Source organism: Oculina patagonica, chromosome 4 (assembly GCF_052425735.1).
Source record: "Oculina patagonica isolate OP01 chromosome 4, crgOcupat, whole genome shotgun sequence".
Classification (NCBI taxonomy): domain Eukaryota; kingdom Metazoa; phylum Cnidaria; class Anthozoa; order Scleractinia; family Oculinidae; genus Oculina; species Oculina patagonica.
In genome coordinates this window covers 10672241-10691975 of record NC_135761.1, presented here as the reverse complement: position 1 = coordinate 10691975, position 19735 = coordinate 10672241, and the positions used below count along the sequence as shown (strand labels likewise).

Sequence of the window (19735 nt, the reverse complement as noted above, 5' to 3'; positions counted from 1 at the left end):
TAAAATTTATGGTATTTCCTCCGGTCCCCAGGCTATGAGAAAAAAATGGAGATAATTTGTACTTTGTGGGATTGTGCTGAAAGCAGGGCTGTTGCTCACAACCAGCAGCCTAGTTTATGACCCCCAGCCCAGTCAAGTCCAGATTTTTTCAAATTTTTTGATCAGCAGTGTGGTCAGTATAAACTACAGACTGCAGATTTTCCCTAACCTTATACTTACAAATTCAATCTAACCCTCTTTCCAAAAAGCAACCATTAAGCAACAGTCTGCATTTTACGCTGCAGACTGAAATGAGTTTTTTTTTTTTGCTTAATGGTTACTTTATAAAGATGGGATCATAACAAACAAAGCTGTGCTCTAAGAATAATTGCAGGGTGCCCGAAGGTACCTCTGTAAGAAATCTTGGGTGCCCAGCTCTTAAAAGCTTTCATGATAGAGAAGTTTTATAGGTCGCCCGAAGACAAAAGTCGCCTGAGGCACCCGGGCGCTGCTAGAGCACAGCCCTGACAAAGGAAAAACCTCGAGCTAGTGTGCAATGTAAAACTTTATTGATGTGCAATGTAATAACAACAAAAACAAGCTCACTTGGCAAGCCAAGCTGATGATCAAATAATTATATAACTCTGACAATAAGCCAGCATAACGCTTATGCTGCATTAATTAAGTGTCACCCTTTTTTTTCACTTTTGTTTACAGAAAACTAAGGTCTGAAATGATTTCTTGACATATACAGTTAAAATACCCAGTATACAATGTATATTGTGTAACACCCCTCAAATATACTTTTTATGTACACTAATTTTAATTTGTAGCATAAAAATTAGAAATTTGTTTAATAAAGTGTCTTGAATATTGAATTTCCAATGTTACCTAGAAAAAATAAAGGTATTACCAGTTGAATGTATTTTCAGAAAGTGATAGTTTGTTATCTAAATTATAGCAAATTATTATTGATCACGAAAAACAAAACTTTAAATCTAGTTAATAAATAGGAGAACTGGCCACAAAAGTCTAAAATACACTGTTGAAACAAGCAACCTAAGGTGTTATTTTGTGCCTTGTTCCAGAAAATATTCATACTCCCGCCATGTAAGGTTGTTGGTTTGGACCCCCCCCCCCCTCACCTCCCCTTCAAAAATTCCATTTCATACCTTTTAAAAAATACTTCACTTTTGAGCCCCCCCCCCCCCCTCTCTCTCTCTCTCTCTCTCTGAAATTTCCAATGACAATCCATGAGGTGGGTATGGATATAACCTGGAACCACACAATAGAATTCAAAATAGAAATATACAATTAAAATAATAATAACATTGCAAACTTGTGCAATTTTGCATTTTTGTACATACATACATGTATATAGCAATGCATGGAATATATATTAAATTACATTGTAAATTTAAAAATAAATTAATTTGCATTTACACTGCTTTTGACAAAAAGGAAAAGCTAAAACTATTATCCAGCTTTTATCCTTTGTCAAGAGAGATTTTCTTTTGACTGTTGAATTTTAAAATTGGCTATTGACATAAGGTGCAAAGTTACATGATTTCATATTAAAATTAGACTACAAGCAGTCCCTACTTTTTTTGCAGAGTCCGTCGAGCGTTTGCAGAGTCCCGTCGAGTGTAAAGCAAAAAAATAAATGACCGCACAAAAAATGGGGACGAGGCGGGGCGCGACTGCGCAAAAAATGGGGACGAGGCGGGCAAGGTGAGGCCCAAAAGAAATAGGGACTAGTGGCATTCAAGCCCCGCCTTGTCCCCATTTTTCGCACGGTCATTTACTTTTTCCCTTTACACTCGACGGGACTCTGAACGCTTGACAGACTCTGAAAAAATACGGGCTCTGTAAAAAAAGTGACTGCTCGTAGTCTATATTAATTTTTTCTGGCACATATATTTTTTACATGGTTATAGTGATATATAATGGTACCTCAAACATTCCTGAAGCAGACAAAAGTTAATCAGAAAATTTAAATTAATAACTTAGAGTACACGTAAGTTACCGGTATCATCCTTATATTCTCAAATGGACAATTCAATTACCTTTCTTTATATAATTATTTTCTAATTTTTTTGAGTCACTTTCAATTTTTCTGTGAATTCTGAACTTCATGAAGACAAAAGGCATTAAACACAACAGTACTGTACAGTAACCAACAACAGATGATACTAGACTATGCTATTGAGCAACAAATTGTGCATCATTTTCATCGTTATCATCACCATCCACATTTTGACATATTTTCTCAACTAACTCATTGAATTTGTTTGGCTGGTCTACGTAAACATGATGCCCAGCACCTGTAATAACTTGAACATCGACATAACATCCACTGCACCTTTCCTTGGCTTCTTTTCCTGTGCTGTGATCAATCCAAGATCGTGATCCATAGATCATAGTGATGGGAATATTTTTGTCGACACTGCCAATTCTGTAAATCATGGGATGTCTAGCCCAGCCATATGGAATGGTCATATTCTTGAAAGCTGTTTCCCCACTGTGGAGAAAAACAATAGAACAAGTTTAATGCTGCAGTCTACTGGTCAATAAAAAGAAAACAATTATAGTGGTTGATGTTATAAGTTTAAGGTTTTGGGGAAACATGATGTGTTGTTCCTATAGCTATAACCCTGTCATCATGATGGAAGGTTTTTCTGTTTCACTGTTTTGAATTGTTGGACCCCACTCCCCACTTTCCCAGAAATTCCAATTTTGCCGTATACTTGAACCTCTTGAACCCCTCCCCCCTCCCCCCTCCCCCCTCCCCCCTCTATTTTTAAGACCTTTCCTTGTGTCACTGACTAAGTGTCTCAAAATAATCCTTTTGGAGGGATTTAAAAGCTTTTTCATAAAATATGCATTTCCTTCCAATGCTCCCATGCTCCTAGACAAAAAAATCCTGGAAACAAAACCCCATGACATATTTACATAAGTTGACTTGCTGTAGTCCCACAAGGAGAGGGACTTGGGGGGACCCTGAACACTCTGAACAATCACCCCGAGAAAATTTGACGAAACACCATCACCGCAATATATTTTACCCACGTATGAAAGTGCTCTATAAGTAAGCTAATAAAGTTCTTGCCAGCTGAATGATCTGGGTGGCGGTGGTCAAGTTACTTATCAATGAAAACGGCTTGGGATTGGCAGCTAAAGCACATTCAAGATTAACTACAGTAGGCAATATTTGACTGTTTTTTTTTTTTACAAATTAAATACATGAGGGAGCTAAATAAGTTTTGATAAGTGTCAGGAAAAACCCGTAACACCTCAAATAATTTCATTTTACCGAACACCGTGGGTTTAAAAACATAAACATTGCACACGGTAGGGTTTGAGATCACCACAAAATGGGTTCTTATTCACCGCAGTACCGCAATACCCCATGCCCCCCTCCACAAGACTTCATACAACAAACAAACAGGACTCCGTACCTTGGTGCTTGGGCATTGCAGTGGTAAATGTAATTGAAAATGGTGTCATCTGACAGGATACTGGAGAACTTCCTTTGAAAGTCAGGCCTGAATTGCCGCACAAGTGATGGACCTACAGGTTAAAACAAATCAAATGTATCATTATGAGATAGTGCATGTAACTGAGACTTTTTTCAGTAAAATATACAGTATCTGCAGATAGGACTGTACAATTCCTGGAGATCGAAGGAGCTTGAGCCTGGAACAGCTAATATTGGTATTGATTAGGCCTAATGGGCTAACTTGGCATATTTACATGGTCTAAATAAAATGATGATGATGATGATGATGATCACAATGGTGATGATGATGACCACAAGATTGATGATGATGACAATGATGATGCAGAGGTGGCGGAGTTTCGTTTTGGGGGCTACAGCCCCTGCTCTGCCGCCTATGCGATGACAATGTTGATGGCTACCTTTTCTCCACATTGCAGATATGCAGTTCAAAATATGAAAAATTGGCATATATTTTTTTTGTATTCAACCACCCCATCTCAGACTAAAAGGTAAAAATTGGAACCCTATTGCAGACCTGAAATGTCAAAAATGGGACCCCATCAGCACATACCCTTATAGCGTACATAAGGTAGTCCCCCCCCCCCACTGAAGTTCAACAGTATACTTACCCCAAGGACCAGCTGCACGCAATCCTGCCAATGGATTAAAAGGACTTAGAACAGCTCCTAAGAACTTCACCCACATCGGAATATGTCTATTTATATTATCTTCAGTGGGTTTGACAGGGAATCCCCAAGGATCAGCTAGAATCAGATGCTGGATTCTGGAGGGGTACTTGATGGCATAGGAACTTGCTAAGAAACCACCAAGGCTGTGGCCTAAAAGAACAAATTTTTCCAGGCCGATCTTCTCACGCCACTTTTCAATGGAGTCCACAAATTGCTCTTCGGCTTCTACAGGATCTGCACTTAACTGTGGCCGCGAGCTGCGTCCAAATCCCAGCATGTCAAATGCATAGACAGTCCTATTTTGAGAAAGGGTGTCAACGTTCATGGCCCAGAGGCCCACTCCACCTCCAAACCCATGAACCAAGACTAGCGGCACTCTCTGAGCCCTTGGGTTGAATTTTAATGTCCATATCCGGTGTCCATTTTCCAAAGGTACAAATTCACTTTCATAATAAGATCGGGTTTCTAGGATGAAGCAAGAACAATAAGGTCAAAATGAATAATAATAATAATAATAATAATAATAATAATAATAAATAATAATAATAATAACAATCAAAACTATAAAAAAATTCTTGAATGTGATTGGTTATCAGCAGCCCGATTTGAGCACTAATAGGACAGTGTACGCATCATGCTTGTAATTGGACAGTGTAATAGGACAGTTTACGTGTCATGCATGTGTTATTGGACAGTATGCGTCATTTTGCGCGCGCTGTTGTTGTGCATTTTGTTGAGTAAACTGTTATGTTTTGCAGCATTCACAAAGACGTTTAGCCATTTCACCAGTAAAGTTTGTTTGTTTCTCAAATTTTGTCATCGTTTTGATTAATTGGTAACAGGACTTTGTGTCGTCCAATTCTGTCTGTAATCATACTCACGATTAAACTCCCGCTTCACAGTTGTCCGATTTTGTTAATCACTCGTATGATTACAGACCGAATTGGACTCCACTCAGTCCTAATTACCATTATTAATAATAATCAACTTTATTCATGTATCTGATAACTTTAGCTCTGGAGAGAACTAATAGGGGATCACAAATGAAATGAAATAAAAGCAATCCTGAATACTGTTCATTGAAATGATGTCACATATGTACCAAAAAAAAGGAAAAGAAACCACGATTTACATAAAAGGCATTCCGGACCACATTTCCCCATTACTGATTCAAAATAAATATTTCTAATGCCCGGGGGGGACTCGCTTATGAAAGTGACGGGGATGCTCGTCGTCTCGCTTAGGGTTGAAAATTTTGGATTTTTGGTCTCGCTTAGGGTGTTCCGGGCAAAACGCCAATATTTTTAGCCATAATGGTCTCGTTTAGGGTTACAAACGAAGAAATATACAAATATAAATTCTATTCTTAGTTTTCTGGTATCTTTTAAGGCTCAAGAAAAGCTTGAGCCACACCCAGATTGGTCTCTTTTAGGGGTTCTTTTCAAAATTTCCGACGAGCATCCCCGTCTGTTTCATATAGGAGTCCCACCCCCCCCCCACCCACCCCCCGGGTTCTAATGTTCCTTTTAGAAGTGTTGATTTCAGTTTAGACGGTCTTATGTTGGAGGGCAGTTTCCGCCATAAATATATATGGCCCTAAGTATTTGAAGCTATTCTCTCTTTAGTTGTGGCTAAGAAGTCGATCACTTATGTTCGCTGCTTAAATATATACCCGTATTTTCTGTTATTCGCAACAAACATGAGTAGAATGAGTACGATGGTGACACAAATATGCCATGCCGGGAATTATAATCACATGATCATGAAATGTACGACATCTTTTATCAACAATGGCTACCCTGCGAAGCGAAATAACTCTACAATAGTATGATCTTGCTAAAGATATAAAAAGGGTTACCACAACATCTTATCTGTCAAACTAGATTGAAACTAAACTAAAAAGTTTTAACTATCTTTCGCCTATCTATCCTTCGTCGATGTTTACATCTACATGAATCGACGCCGGCAAAGCTCCGGCTATCTGACGTAACTTGTAGGTTACACGTGTTTGGTTAAAAAAATAAAAAGCTACTACAGTCAAACAATGTACACTTACTTTCTAAAATTTGAGATTCGGCGTTTTCAAGGTGTTTCTCAGAGGTCGGGCACCACGAAAACCAGCCAGAAAACCAATTCCATCCTCCCTCGTCAGTGCTGTGAAAAGTTAGGAAGCTATAAAATTTTCAATTCTTCGACAAAATCGGCGATTTTACGCCACAGAACTTGAATTTAAACACTCTATCATTTCCCTACCCTTGATCTTCCGGTTCTTGCATGTTTTTAGCCGAATTCCTTGTCGCATCTTCCCTTCATCCTCGTGTTGCTTACAAATATGTAGCCTGCGTTGTTGGCGTTTTTGACCGCGTAAATTTATGCTCGTTGTTACGTCACGCGAAGTTCACACACATGCGCCCTTGACCTTGAGTGCCCTCTTAAAAAGCATTGCATGATTGACAAGTTGAATCACCAAAATATTTCTGAATTCCGTACGAATACGAATGCAAAAGACATCAAAAATATTGTGAATTTGTATATTTTGAAGTGTTTAGTTTACAGCCAATCAATTTTGCGTTCTGCGCGTTTGGACTTTTCACTGCTAAGAAAGTACTTTTTTTTTCAGTCAGTCCTTTGAACAAACTTTTTTTGCAAAATCTATGGCAATATTTTGAAATAATGCGGAAAAAGATCTCAATCTTTTCAATGACTTTTGAAGTCCAATATTTGCTGCTTTGGGTAGAACTTTAATACACGCACGAGCTATACGTGCAGAAACGCTGATGCCCTTTGCTCCCCTCTGAAAATTAACCCGCCAAACATGAAAATAGAGACGTGTTTGCTAGTCACGAGGGAAACATTGGGGGGTGCTGAACACCACATTACAGCAAAAAAAGTCGGCAAATATCGCAATACTGCAAAAAAGGTCGGAAAATACCGCTATTTCATAACTGGCGGATTTGTTGACTCGAGGGCGAAAAAAAGATCGAGAAAAAAAAAAACGAGTGGCGTGACCGTTAACTGGTTATCTTGGTCAACACCGCAGACCCCAATATCATTATCAGTCATTTTAGCCGATTTTGGACAGACCTTTTTTGGTGGTTTTATCGGTGAGAGTGTGTGAGTGTATGCATGTGTTTTCCTTTCTTTTTTATTTCGGTTGGTCGTTTTCTTAGGGTCAAAACGTACACGTGCACGTGAAAAGCAGCCTGCTGTTCGGCGAGACTGTTTTTTTATAACATTATCGATACATTAGGCAATGCCTGGAGAACATTAAGGTTTCTCAAGATCTGTCTATTTACAGAGGGATGTTAAAATAGGGTTTGTATGGATTAAAAAACTCACAGAGGCCAAGTTTGGAATAACCAAAGGAATTTTAATACAGATCAGGTATAAGGAATTTTTTTTTTTGAATAAAACTATTTGACCGTTATGCGAGGCGCGTAATAATTTGGGAAGAGCCATTCCCTCCCGGCTTGTCTGAATGAGGCGAGTAAAGGTCAGACAATTTCGTTCCCAGAAGGTCAGAGTCTACGCGAGGCATGGAAGTCACAAGACAATGATCCCGACAACGATATTGTTTTGTGTAAAAAGCAATATATCATATTCCTTCCAGCACAAAGGCGACATCAACATTCACGACAGTTCAGCATGTTCAGTGCTCTGCACTGGATATAATTTCGGGCAGTGAGGTGCGGTCCGCCCCCTAAACCCTGACCCTGTTTAAGAAACGAACCTCTGATTTTCCTAGCCTGTTTAAGACAGAATGCCAATTTTTGATACCCCGTCTAAGACAAAAACAAGTAAGTACCTCACTGGCTCCGTTGTAATCGTGAATTAAGCAAAGTATCGATGCCGAAGCAACGTAAGTCGATCAGCAATACGGAAGAATTTGTGAAGATTTGGCTTGTGGCTAAATTTGTATAAATTTACACCTCTGAAGGCATATAAGCCTATCCTGCTTAAGTTTTTACCCCGTTAAAGACAAAAAGGGGTGAAATATATACCCCGTTCGAGACAAAAGCCTGAAAACCATACCCTATCGGGCCGCACGTCCCGTTAAGCCCTTATAAGGGAGTACCCCTCCGGGGGATCGGGGAGTGCAGGCTCTGGGAACGCGATGGTCTGAGAAAAGGATTTTGTGGCAGTTACTTCTTTTGCCACCTCACCCACACGTTCAAACTCTGAAGGCTGCCCAACTAAATGCAGACTGATTTAGGTGAGACTTTCTTAGTAAGCAGACTTGTTGCCAGTAGATGTTTTCAAATTGGCCGGTGACTTTTAATTCCAACTATTCCAGGCATTTAATTGCAAGTCAAAGAAAACTACAATACAGAAGAAGGCCTGCAAATAATTAACACATGGAACTAGACTCCTGCTATTCTTTCGCAAGCTAGGTTGTTCTAGGGCACCCAATAACAATATTTTAAAAGTTCTAGATTTCTTGTCTAGTGATTTGATAGTTTAACAGCATAATCCCCTATTTATTACCCAGTACTTTATTAGTACTAAATTGTCACATATTGTCTTTGTTATTTTGGTAGCAGTAAAATCAAAAGTGGAAGAATATGGAGGGAAAAATGCAAAACAAAATGTGAATAAACAAAGTTTATTTACACTATTTCAGATAACTCTCCTATTAAACTAAGAGTAGAAAATATATTGCTATAAATATTTATGTTTATATTGTAAAACTACAGATATCTAACTATTGTCATGTTACATCAATTTTGAATGGCAGAACATGAGCCCCTAAGAAATCATTTCTAAAGAAATGGAGAAGATTTACACAAAATTCTGAGAGAATTTTGACACGTGCACATACTTTATATGTACACATATATACCAGAAACCCATAAGGGTTGAAACGTGTAACACGCGCGCACAGCGTTTGAATATTCATTTTGCTTAGTACCATATTTGGAAACACGAAGAATTTGTAAGCGAATAATTATGCTTTATACACGTAATGACACACGCAACATAATTTTTGGTTTTGCGGTAAGTTGCTTGAATTTCGACCTAAACGCCGTAAATTTCTTAAATAAACTAAAGAAATATATTAAGTGTATCGAAGCGAAGTTCTCCAGACTACTTCAAGAAGATGAAACAGGAGAATTTAACCAAATTTAACTTTATTCAACAAAGCTTGTTCAAAAACAAGATTACGCCATCGAGCACGAGCGGTGAATTTAATCCAAATATAGTCATTTTGATTGGTTCAATGTTTCTCGTGATTTTCCAAATATGGTATACTTAGTAGAAACGAATGTGCAAACGCTTTGTACAATGCGAATCATAGGGAGTTACACGTTTCAACCCTTATGGGTTTCTGTATATACTTATTTTCATACTGCCAGGGATGTAGCTAAGAAAAACCAAAGCCAGCTCATTAAAAAGCCCAGCCGCCCTTCTGCTCTTTATACTTCCAACATTGCCCATTCTTTGTTTTTTTGTGTAAAATCAGTCTGTGATAAGCTGTCTTTTATTAACCACTGAAATTAGCCAGTAGCCAGCTCTTAGCTACATCCCTGATCATATAGCAACCTAACACTATACATTAAGCAAAGGCAACCGGATATAAAATACTCTGCTGCACAATCTGTAAAGCTGGTACTGTGAATAAGTTAAACAGATGATTGGTATCTAGCATTATAGGCATGCAATGCATGCTGAGGACTTTCATCCTCTTTCTGACAAATTTTATCCACCAGCGAATTGAAATCATCAGGCTGATCTGCATAGACATGGTGTCCTGCTTCTTGAATGACTTTAACATCAACATAACTTCCACTCCGCAGATATTTAGTTTCGTAACTACTGGAGTCATCAATCCAAGATTCTGAACCATGGATCATTGTCATAGGAATGTTTTTGTCAAGTCCACTGATTCTGTGAATCATGGGAAACTTGGCCCAACCAAAAGACTCGGTCATCTTCTTGAAAGCTGTTTCACCACTAAAGAAAGAAAACAACATTTTGTTTAGAAAACATCCCTGGCTGCCTTTCTCAGGTGACTCTGTGAGCACAATATACCTAACAACATCATTGTCGCTGCTAAAAAGAGGATAAGAGTTTATCCTGCATCACAATAATCCTAAAGATCACCAAATTTACGGTGCATATACAGGCAAGCTGAACTAGCTATTACACTGAATTATAAGATTGTTTTAATTATTTTTATAATTAGGGGCGGTTCATTTTTTATGGGGTAGGGGGGGCTGGTGGGATTTGACAGACAGTCACTGTTATATATAATGACCCCCCCTTCTTCATCAGAAATTTTTCCCTGTCCCCCCCCTCAAAATCCAATTTTCTTTCCGATGGACCCCCCCCCCCCAAAAAAAAATTATCAAGTGAAATTAAAATTTATCAAGCGTTATGACTAAAGAATGTATTAGTTGTTCAGTCATAATAACAGAAAAACTACATTCCTCCATAGAGCTGACATTGCCTTGACTGTTTATTGTGGATGCTGTTTGAAAGTATGGGTTGACTGCATTTGTAACCAATATGCTGTTGGGTTGAGTTAATATCAAAGTAGGGGTACATAACAAAGTAGGGGGGTCCGGGGGCATTCTACCCCGGGAAAATTTGAATTTTCAGAACCACAGGAGTGTTATTTTGGGCATTCTGGCAAGACTTTTAACTATTACAGAAGCCCTTATTACAGCACTTTTTGACTTATAAGTATAATTATTTTCAGTGACCCCCCCTTACTGACCATATGTTTTTGCCTGACCCCCCCCTTTGAAGCCATATTTTTTTGCATGACCCCCCCCCCCTCAAATCCCACCAGCCCCCCCTTCCTCATAAAAAATGAACGGTCCCTTACCTTGGTGTTTGAGCATTACAGTGGTAAATGTAATTCAAAATAGTAGTGTCATCTGTCAAAATACGAGAGTACTTCCTTTGAAAATCAGGCCTCAGTTTCTGGACCAGTGATGGACCTGTCACAACAGAAAGTCAAAAAATTAATTAATTAATTAATTGACATGGTCATCATGATCATCATTTAGCTAATACCAAGGTGACACATTGCTGAAATTTTTTTTTTAAAAAATTCACATGTACTTACTTAATTTTAATTTTAATTATTTTGTAGCAAAACAGACTAAGTGTTGTTGACATACCCCAAGGGCCAGCAGCTCGCAGTCCTGCCAGTGGGTTAAATGGGGTGATGACAGCTTTTAACACTCTCGCCCACATCGGAATGTTATACTCAAATTCAGCAGGTTTTTCAGGATAGCCCCAGGAATCCACCAGGACAAGATGCTGAACTCTGGAGGAATGTTCAAGAGCATATGAACTTGCAAGGAAGCCACCAAAGCTGTGTCCCACGAGAACAAATTTTTCCAGCCCAAGGTGTTGCCGCCATTGTTCAATGGAGTCCACAAATTCCTTTTCAGCTTCTTGTGGATCTGCACTTAACTGAGGCCGTGAACTGCGGCCAAATCCCAATACATCCATCGCATACACAGTCCTTTCTTTAGCTAAGGCATCAATGTTCATTGCCCAGAGACCAACACCTCCCCCGAAGCCGTGCATCAATACCAGAGGCACTTTTGTTGCATTAGGATTGAATTTCAATGTCCATATTTTTTGACGATTTTCCACAGGTACATACTTGCTTTCATAGTGAGTCTTGACAACTGCAGAAAGACAGAAAACGTCAATTAAGTTAATTTAATTAGCTTTGGAGAAAACAGCTAACATCATGCATTGCAAGCCAGTCGCACCGGTTTTTGTTTGTATTGAATTAATTAACAAAATTAAAACAAAGATTTTTAATACAGTCGTTTGCGAGCTTTTATATCTTTTTCTGTCATTCTTGGACCAGTTAAACTCAGTAAAACCACTAGTTTGGGGGCTATCGACAGAAAATAGCACATAATAAAATATTCTTTTGGTTGAGAGATCGAACCTGAGAAGAGTTGATCAACCGATCGACAGACAGCAAAGCAGGACGTAACAAATCGATAATTCCGATACTCGATAAAAATCAATAAAAATCGATAAACATCGATAAGTAATTAACTAATTAGTATCGAAAATCGATCAAAATCGATGACCCAATTCTTTGTGATTATCGATTTTGATCGATTTCACTAATTAAAGTTCGATTAGTATCGATTGCATTCGAAAAGTATCAATCACGTTCGATTAGTATCGATTTCAAACGATTTGTATCAATTTCGATCGGAGAAGAAAAGCTACTGTTTTTTTTTTGTGTGTGTCCAATCAATCCTGAAGTGTGACGTTGAAAGAAATGCAGTTGCTTCGCCTTCAAGTTGTTTTGCTAATGGCCAGTCAGGTCAGTTCGGCAACATTTATTTTCGAACGAAGAATAAAACATGGTCAATGCAATCCTATAAAACAAAGAATATCAGAATATGTATACGCGACGTAACCAAAGACGTTCGTCAGCGACACAATTTGTAGACGAAACAACCGGTTTAATACCCGCAAAGGATTCCATTTTACACTTCATATTAATTACGTTTGTTTGAACAATCTTTTATTTATATGATCAGGTCACAGGAACTGATCAGATCACTTTCAGACTTGACGTTAATTACTATCTTCATTGTAGTTTATGTCTCAATTACAGTAACTTCATATGAAACTGAAAAAACTTATCGTGGAGAGTAGAAAGCCGAGAATTGCACGGAACCTTTTCAATTTCTTTCAAAACACAAAACAACAGTCTTTCTCAATCAAAATCGATAATCCACTCCCAAATCGTGTGATTATCGATTTTGATCGATTTTCGATACTAATTAGTTAATCATTTATCGAAAAATATCGAATAATATCGATTTATCGATTAGGTTTCCGATGATCGATTTCGATCGATTTGTTACGTCCTGAGCAAAGGTGTCATTCGAAACACTCTCGTCGAATACCCGGGGTCGAATACTGCAAGCATTGCAAGTGTTGAGCACTGAAAGCAATCTTTTACAGCAACTTAAACTTACATTGTAAAATCCTTGCTTCTGCAGCTGCCAACAAACTCTCTGAAGTCGGTCGCCATGAGCACTTTCTTCGAGACCCTGATCGTTCCAGCGCCGATGATGCAACGATACTGCGAGATTAAACAAATAAAAATTGTGAGCGTAAAAGATCAGCTATATTTCCCGTAACAAATGAATTCGACTATAAGTACCTTTGATTATCGGTTTCTCGAATTTCTTGCGTTAAAGCTGTAGCCATTATTGTTTGTTGAGTATTCTTTCCTTCGAAACTTCACCTCAAACAAAACCTTCTCCACCTTTTATAATCCGCCGCCTTCTCTCCGTCCGTGCCTTGCATAACACAAATGACGTAATGAAGAACGGTCTGTGATTGGTCCATTTGGCCAAGTACGTCATGTACAGTTTGTTTTGTGTGACAAGCAGTGACTAAGCAACTTTGGTCTAAATTTGTCGAAATACGTAATGTAAAATGTACTTTACTCATCATAGCAAGGTATAAAAAGAATTTTAAAAGAAAAATACGCGAAAGAAGAAAAGAAATACCTTGCTTTAATGTCTCAGGATTTTGTATTGCCGCAAATCGCTAAAAAAACAGACTGCAAACATTGAATTTGTGATGTCACATGACGTCACAGGTAGGTTCAAGCAGTAGATGGTAGTTCCCAGTAACACGCGCTTTGGTTGTAACGCCTGCCTGAATTGGACATAGGCCGCAAGTTGGAGCACAAAAAGAAATCAATAAGCCGAACATGGATGATCTTGTTGCGGGTGGAAAGAACAATAAGTGGGTGGTGTGCAAGTTTTGTGAATCAAAGGTTCTAAGGCCAAGTGCCGCAAGCTACGAAGAAAGAGAGGTATGTCTTTTCGTGTACAAATTTAACTTACACTTATTAGAGCGAGCCCTCTGGGCAATCAGGAAGGACACAGACAAGACCAGACAATCCAGCGAATCAATCGAAACTCAAAGCAAATACATATAGCCGGTGTAAAGTGCGGCAAAAGTGAAACGCGTGCGATCGAATCACGGTAAACATTGCTTTTGGTTTTACTTTTGATTGGTCAAGAAAGTAGCCGATGCAAAACCAGCGTTTTAGACACTTTAGCGAAAATTGCTCTAAGGGACTAGTCCCAAGGGAATTTGCCTTCCCAAGAAACTGAGAATTAAGGAACCAAATTTACTAAGTAATTTCTTGAGGGACCAGTCGTTAAATGATTTGCTGTTAAGAGAGGCAGCAGAGGAGGGGCGCAGGACCCCCCCCCTCCCCCCACATTTTAGTGCCAAAAATATCGCTAGCAGAGCATAAAATTGGTTTCGTGCAGATTTAATCCAATCAGAAGTCAACTGCAAGCTATCCATGGCTTTTGATTGGATTAAATCTGCACAAAAGAATGTGAATAAATTAAAAGTGGTCACACTTTTGGGCGCCTTGCTGCAAGGCCAGTCGCTAACTTGGAGAAAGGCCTAGTGGGCACAGCAAACAGTGATGATTAGAGCCAGGCTAAGTATTTGGCTTGGTGTACAATGAGTGCTCTCGCATTTCAAAAGGCTCTGCTGCCTCTGATTAAGGAGCCCATATTTGCTTAAAAGCTCAAAACAACTTGAATCACAGGCAGCCTGAGGAATAATGAGTGGGTGCAGTTCTTCGTAAAATAATGGTCATTTACAGCATAGTTCGTTATCTCGCTAAGCCATGCTTCACGCCACTTCTTGTGCTCTTCATCTTTCGAATGTGGAAGCTTGAATATCCCAAGACCTTTTGTTCTCCGGCACGATCCACAACCAAACACCGCACAATTTTCGCCTGGCATCCCGCAGAACTACTCATAAGCTACTTTTTTCTCAAATCTATAAACTGAGCGAGACAAAAAACGGACAAGAACACGATAGAAAGACTTCGAAACTCGCTCAACACTCGCACTACTATTCGGACGCCATCTTGAAATGTTGTGTGCAGGGTCAATGTCACGTGACATTGAAAATCGTAAACAAAGACATGCTTCTTTGAAGTTTGCGGGTTTCCTAACCAGTCTCCCTCTACTAACTATGTTTACAGGTAGTCGAGAGGCTACACAATTTCAATTTTTAATGATCTGAAGGAGGTCTTCCATTAGTGGAACCATATGCAATGAAGAGTGCCTAAAGTATTTGACAAATCCATGATGAGTAAAGAAAGGTGCACCAAGTTTTGTTTAAGGTTGTACTCACACACATTAGCTAAATACTGCTAGTGTAACATCCTTGTGACAAGACATGACTCTGCAATAGAGTTGAATATAAAAGTGATAAATGATCATCGCATTGAATTTCCATAATTTCCAACAAAATTCCATAATTTCGTTGAAGCCCTGAATTTTTTTTTAGGCTTCTTCATTTCCAATTGCTTAAATTGGAAATTCAATGCGATGATCATTTATCACTTTCATATACATCCGCAGTTCATATATGAATCATTTCATATACATTACATCAGAGTTGAATATTGTAACTTCCAAATTAAATCTTCCATCAACAAAATCCACAGGTACCCCAAGCTCTATGGGAAATATGACCATGTAACCTTTGTTCAGCATTGTGAGAGTGTTGTTATTAAAGCCTCAAAAGCGTAGATTAACTTAACTTCATGCTCATTGATTAATTGCCTTTAATTAAACATTCCCTTTTCTTTTTACATAGCTCTTCTTGCCCTTTATGCAGAAAAAGAAAGACTTGGCTGGCTCAGAACATCAAGGTGAAACCCTCAAGAGTCATTGGATGGTCTCTGACATGTTTGCATTTGAAAATGTTGGCTTTTCCATGACTGTGGACACTGTAAAATATTTGGCTTGCGCAGATTGTGAATGTGGACCAATAGGATGGCATGATGTCAACGACAAGACAAAGTTTTATATTGCAGTTGAACGCGTCGAGCATAGACAAATAAATCAATAGTTATTGTTATGGTAATAATTGTATGTTATAATAATTTTCTTTCTAGTGATACTTTTCTTGCAAATTTGATTTTGCTTTTAGCTGTCTTCATACAGTGTTCACTGTGTATAATTTTTTTACAGCTCTTTCATTGGTACAATAAAAGTAGATGTTATATTTTCTTTTTAAGAAGTTGTATTATTATTCAACTAAAGAAGTTGTATTATTATTCAACTATTACATCATTTCATGATTGCCTCTAACCGTAGCCTCCAAAGTGCTTTTTAGGCTTTTGACAAATGTGACAAATGTCACAAATGGCGCCGACAAGTCCGCATAACGCTATTTTCAAACATGTAGAACTTTTTTTGTAAAGCTTCAAAAACTTAGTAATCGTCAGGATACCGGTTGTGTATCGAACTTTGAACAACTGTGAAAATTAAAACCTTATCTTTGAAAGTGCCACTACCATATAAGGTCAGAAGAACATGCAAAATATGTCATGTTATTGTCCTGAAGTAGTCTGTATTGCACTGTAGTTCCCTATTTTGGAGCTTAATGCCAGGAAAAATTTAAATGAAATTAGAAATCCCTTATTCAATGGTCAGTGAATGGTTTACAATAAATTGCTTCTCCCCCCCCCCCCCCCCATTTCCCTCTCAATGACTAAAAGTAACAAAACCCACAAAGTTTATCAAGCAAAACGGAAAATGAGCCTACTAATAGCTCTACAACTGAAAAAAAGTAAAACTGTTCTTTGCTTGAACATAATTGCCAAAGAAATAACATCTCAATTGACCTTTGACCAGACGAAGACGGCTATATCAATAGTCTATAAGGGACCGGTCATTATTTATGTAGAGGGGGGAGGGGAAAATATGTTGGAAAGATCAAAATTTCTGTAAGGCCCCCCCTCCAGGCCATGTAAGTAGCAAGTGACCCCCCCTTCTTTATTCAATATTTACGTGATGACCCCCCCCCCCACTTCATATCTCCCTTTATATGCCTCAAGTAATTTATTATTAAATGCATGTTACATACAATCTTAATTGCACACTTGTTCTAATTCAAAAAAGCTGGATCAACACTTAGTCAACCAAGTCCAGCAAATATATATACAGCAAATTTTTGAATGAGTTATGTGTATAGTAAACATACCTCTATTATTAACTCCTTAACTTTGGAAAAGTGGTAGTTTTTACAAATTATTCTCTCATGGTGAACACAAATGTAATATCCATGCAAAATATAATTCCTTTCCAATGATTTTCCTAAAGTTGTAAAGAATCATTACTTTGAATTCTTGTTGTCATAAATATCATGTTTTATTACTTCTTGGGCTATTGCAGTGATAATCATTTTGTAAAAAGTAATTTCAGTCAAATAAATAATTTCAATTATTATATTAAAGCAGATTATAAAGGTCTGGTTTCTTTATTAACTAAAATTAATTTTAAGATAACAATGGAGTTTAGAGTGAAAACAGTATTTCTGTAAAATACAAATCACTAAAGTTGTACATAATAGTGGAGTTTAAACAAAAGAAAACAATCACTGTAAGTTTCACATATGGTGTTTGCACTGTTCTATTTAACTGTTTTACCCACCTCAAACTGCTTATCCCCCCTAAACTTCTTTATAAAAAATTTTAGCCCCCCCCTCTTGCCACTCTGAAATAGCCTTGACCCCCCCTTCTTTTTTGCCCTCCCCCCCCTCTACATAAATAATGACCGGTCCCTAAACTAAAATTAAAGACGAAGGTCAATTTAAAATTCACTACAATTTTGTTGTTTCTTATTACTGCCCGCTTCCAATATCATAGATTTAATACGATATAACTGGTTCTTCCACTAGAATGCTTCCTCGTTCCTGTAAGCGCCGACGATGCCTTACATGTAAAACATGACTCCACCAATTCCCAATACAGCACAAGTTACTGAAAGTACAACTACAACAGTCACCCAAACTGGCCACGTAGCACTGAGTCGAACATTTCTCTGATGAGCTTGCACAAACATGGTTGCTACAACAGAACAGTTCTTGTGCAGTTCCACAGTCCCAGCTTATGATACAGGATTCGTCAATACAAGTTTCTCTGCATACACTCGACTGCAATTTCCTGCGGCAGCACGAGGAAAGTGTAGAATTCTCTACATTTGCACAGTCTGCGTCCTTCTGGCATTCGTCTTCGGCTATAACGGTTTGTGATACCTTCAAAAGTATCGCAACAAGCAATGGATAGATCAAATTCATTGTAATTCTCAACTGTAGTGGATGGCTGTCAGCTGCCTGTTTCGAAATCGCTCGAACCATCGTGTCACGCAAGTTCTCGTGACAAATTCGAGTGTTGCTTGCGACGATATATGCACTCTCTGTAACGGCTGCATGCCAATTTTTTTTTTTTTGTACTCCTTTTCTCTTCAAATTTGAACCTTTCTAGAGAAATGCAAAGAAGAAATCCCCAAGGTTTTGCTGCCTTTCGAAGCTTATCAGTTTTTCGGTCGTTAGAGGAATTTTTGTCAGCACAGAAAACGCTGTGGCGTGACTAGAGAACTGCACTCTTTAGTTTCAGAAGGAGAACAAGTCATGACAAGTTGTCTGAAGTGTTACTTTGATTGACTTGATTTGTATAAAACAAACCTACTACGGGGGATAAAAAATAAAAAATGTAGTCGTGAATAATTTGCTTTTTTAGTCCATGCAGAAGTTATACAAACCTAATATCGTGAAATTAAAATGTGTACTCGTTGTTTATGGCTAGAGCGGATCCAAATACAACAGTGGTTATTTCATGCATAGGTTGAAATGTAGCGAGCTCAGAGGGAGGCCCCCCCCCCCCCCCACTTTTTTACAGTAACAAGGAAAAAATACACTGAATGAAAAAACGAGCGAAAAATTACTAAAAATATTTGATTCTGGAAGCCATATTATTGATTTAGTTTGTAAAGGACGAAAGTAACAGCAGTCACTGTAGCCAAAATAAACTCGCCTGCAACGTAGATACATAGAAAAAAACAAGTAAACGCGGACAGTTGTCTTCAAGGTTTTCAGTTATTATTGGAAAATGGTTAGGCTACTACGGGAGCATGCCCTTTATTAAAAACTTGGTTTTTAAGGGGACTTCCCATGAAAAAGGCCTGTTTCATCGTTGGTCAGTTTCGATCCCACCAAATGGGTTAAGTTTATAAGACGATACGATTTGCTTTCAAGCCCATTCTAAAGGTAATTGATTTTGTAACATAAAGTGAAGTTGTCTTTTCTGTTTTCATTCCTTCTGGTAACATCTCATTTGCCGTTACTTCAACATACCCGGGATCATAGTGAGAAAGGTTCATGAGTAGTCGGGGTCAGTGAGTAATTTCAAATGCATTTTCCGGTATTTAAGTGAATTTGAAATCCAAATTTTTTTCCTGGGGAGCATGCCCCTGTACCCCCAGGGAGCCCCCCTAAGTTTACTCACTTCAGGGTTCGACTTTCAGCCCCCCCCCCCCCCCCCCCACCACCACCACTCAAATTCTTCCTGCGTGGTCCCTGTATAACTGTCCAAAAACACAAATCTCTTCCATTGCATCTAATGCCAGTACAGTGCTGCCGGATTATTAGAGAGTCTCCTGGACACAGACTTGCCTGAATTTCAGACGTCTTCTCTCTGCTCGCGTAAATTAAGGCATGGGTCAACAGTTATTTCCCT

The 19735-nt window shown here is 38.5% G+C and overlaps 3 protein-coding genes across 3 annotated transcripts; 1 reads left to right on the top strand and 2 right to left on the bottom strand.

Annotated features, from left to right (window-relative positions):
- Positions 1–5: 5 nt before the first annotated feature.
- LOC144649525 ((Lyso)-N-acylphosphatidylethanolamine lipase-like) lies at positions 6–6553 on the bottom strand. The gene is made up of 5 exons (XM_078509036.1): positions 6421–6553; positions 6224–6321; positions 4108–4632; positions 3438–3549; positions 6–2500 (listed from the first exon to the last, which is right to left on the bottom strand). The coding sequence occupies exons 1-5, from the start codon at positions 6441–6443 to the stop codon at positions 2182–2184; spliced, it is 1077 nt and encodes a 358-aa protein (XP_078365162.1). The 5' UTR covers positions 6444–6553; the 3' UTR covers positions 6–2181.
- Positions 6554–8774: 2221 nt separating this feature from the next.
- On the bottom strand, positions 8775–13484 carry LOC144649513 (1-acylglycerol-3-phosphate O-acyltransferase ABHD5-like). The gene is made up of 5 exons (XM_078509017.1): positions 13328–13484; positions 13140–13246; positions 11295–11813; positions 10997–11111; positions 8775–10119 (listed from the first exon to the last, which is right to left on the bottom strand). Exons 1-5 carry the CDS (start codon positions 13372–13374, stop codon positions 9789–9791), a joined length of 1119 nt encoding a protein of 372 aa, XP_078365143.1. The 5' UTR covers positions 13375–13484; the 3' UTR covers positions 8775–9788.
- A 101-nt stretch (positions 13485–13585) lies between these two features.
- On the top strand, positions 13586–16226 carry LOC144649514 (guanine nucleotide exchange factor MSS4-like). The gene is made up of 2 exons (XM_078509018.1): positions 13586–13990; positions 15811–16226. Exons 1-2 carry the CDS (start codon positions 13886–13888, stop codon positions 16063–16065), a joined length of 360 nt encoding a protein of 119 aa, XP_078365144.1. The 5' UTR covers positions 13586–13885; the 3' UTR covers positions 16066–16226.
- The last annotated feature ends 3509 nt before the right edge of the window (positions 16227–19735 follow it).

What these genes read in the sequence shown, in the direction of transcription:
- LOC144649525 (XM_078509036.1), bottom strand. Translation starts at nt 6,443, where the DNA reads ATGCAAGAACCGGAAGATCAAGG. An exon ending in CAAGAACCGGAAGATCAAGG is followed by an intron (nt 6,322 to 6,420) that starts GTAGGGAAATGA and finishes AACTTTTCACAG; the next exon opens with CACTGACGAGGGAGGATGGA. An exon ending in GCGTGCAGCTGGTCCTTGGG is followed by an intron (nt 3,550 to 4,107) that starts GTAAGTATACTG and finishes TTTAACCTGTAG; the next exon opens with GTCCATCACTTGTGCGGCAA.
- LOC144649513 (XM_078509017.1), bottom strand. Translation starts at nt 13,374, where the DNA reads ATGGCTACAGCTTTAACGCAAGAAATTCGAGAAACCGATAATCAAAG. An exon ending in AGAAGCAAGGATTTTACAAT is followed by an intron (nt 11,814 to 13,139) that starts GTAAGTTTAAGT and finishes GTCTTTCTGCAG; the next exon opens with TTGTCAAGACTCACTATGAA. An exon ending in TGTAATGCTCAAACACCAAG is followed by an intron (nt 10,120 to 10,996) that starts GTAAGGGACCGT and finishes TTCTTTCTTTAG; the next exon opens with TGGTGAAACAGCTTTCAAGA.
- LOC144649514 (XM_078509018.1), top strand. Translation starts at nt 13,886, where the DNA reads ATGGATGATCTTGTTGCGGGTGGAAAGAACAATAAGTGGGTGGTGTGC. An exon ending in CAAGCTACGAAGAAAGAGAG is followed by an intron (nt 13,991 to 15,810) that starts GTATGTCTTTTC and finishes CTTTTTACATAG; the next exon opens with CTCTTCTTGCCCTTTATGCA.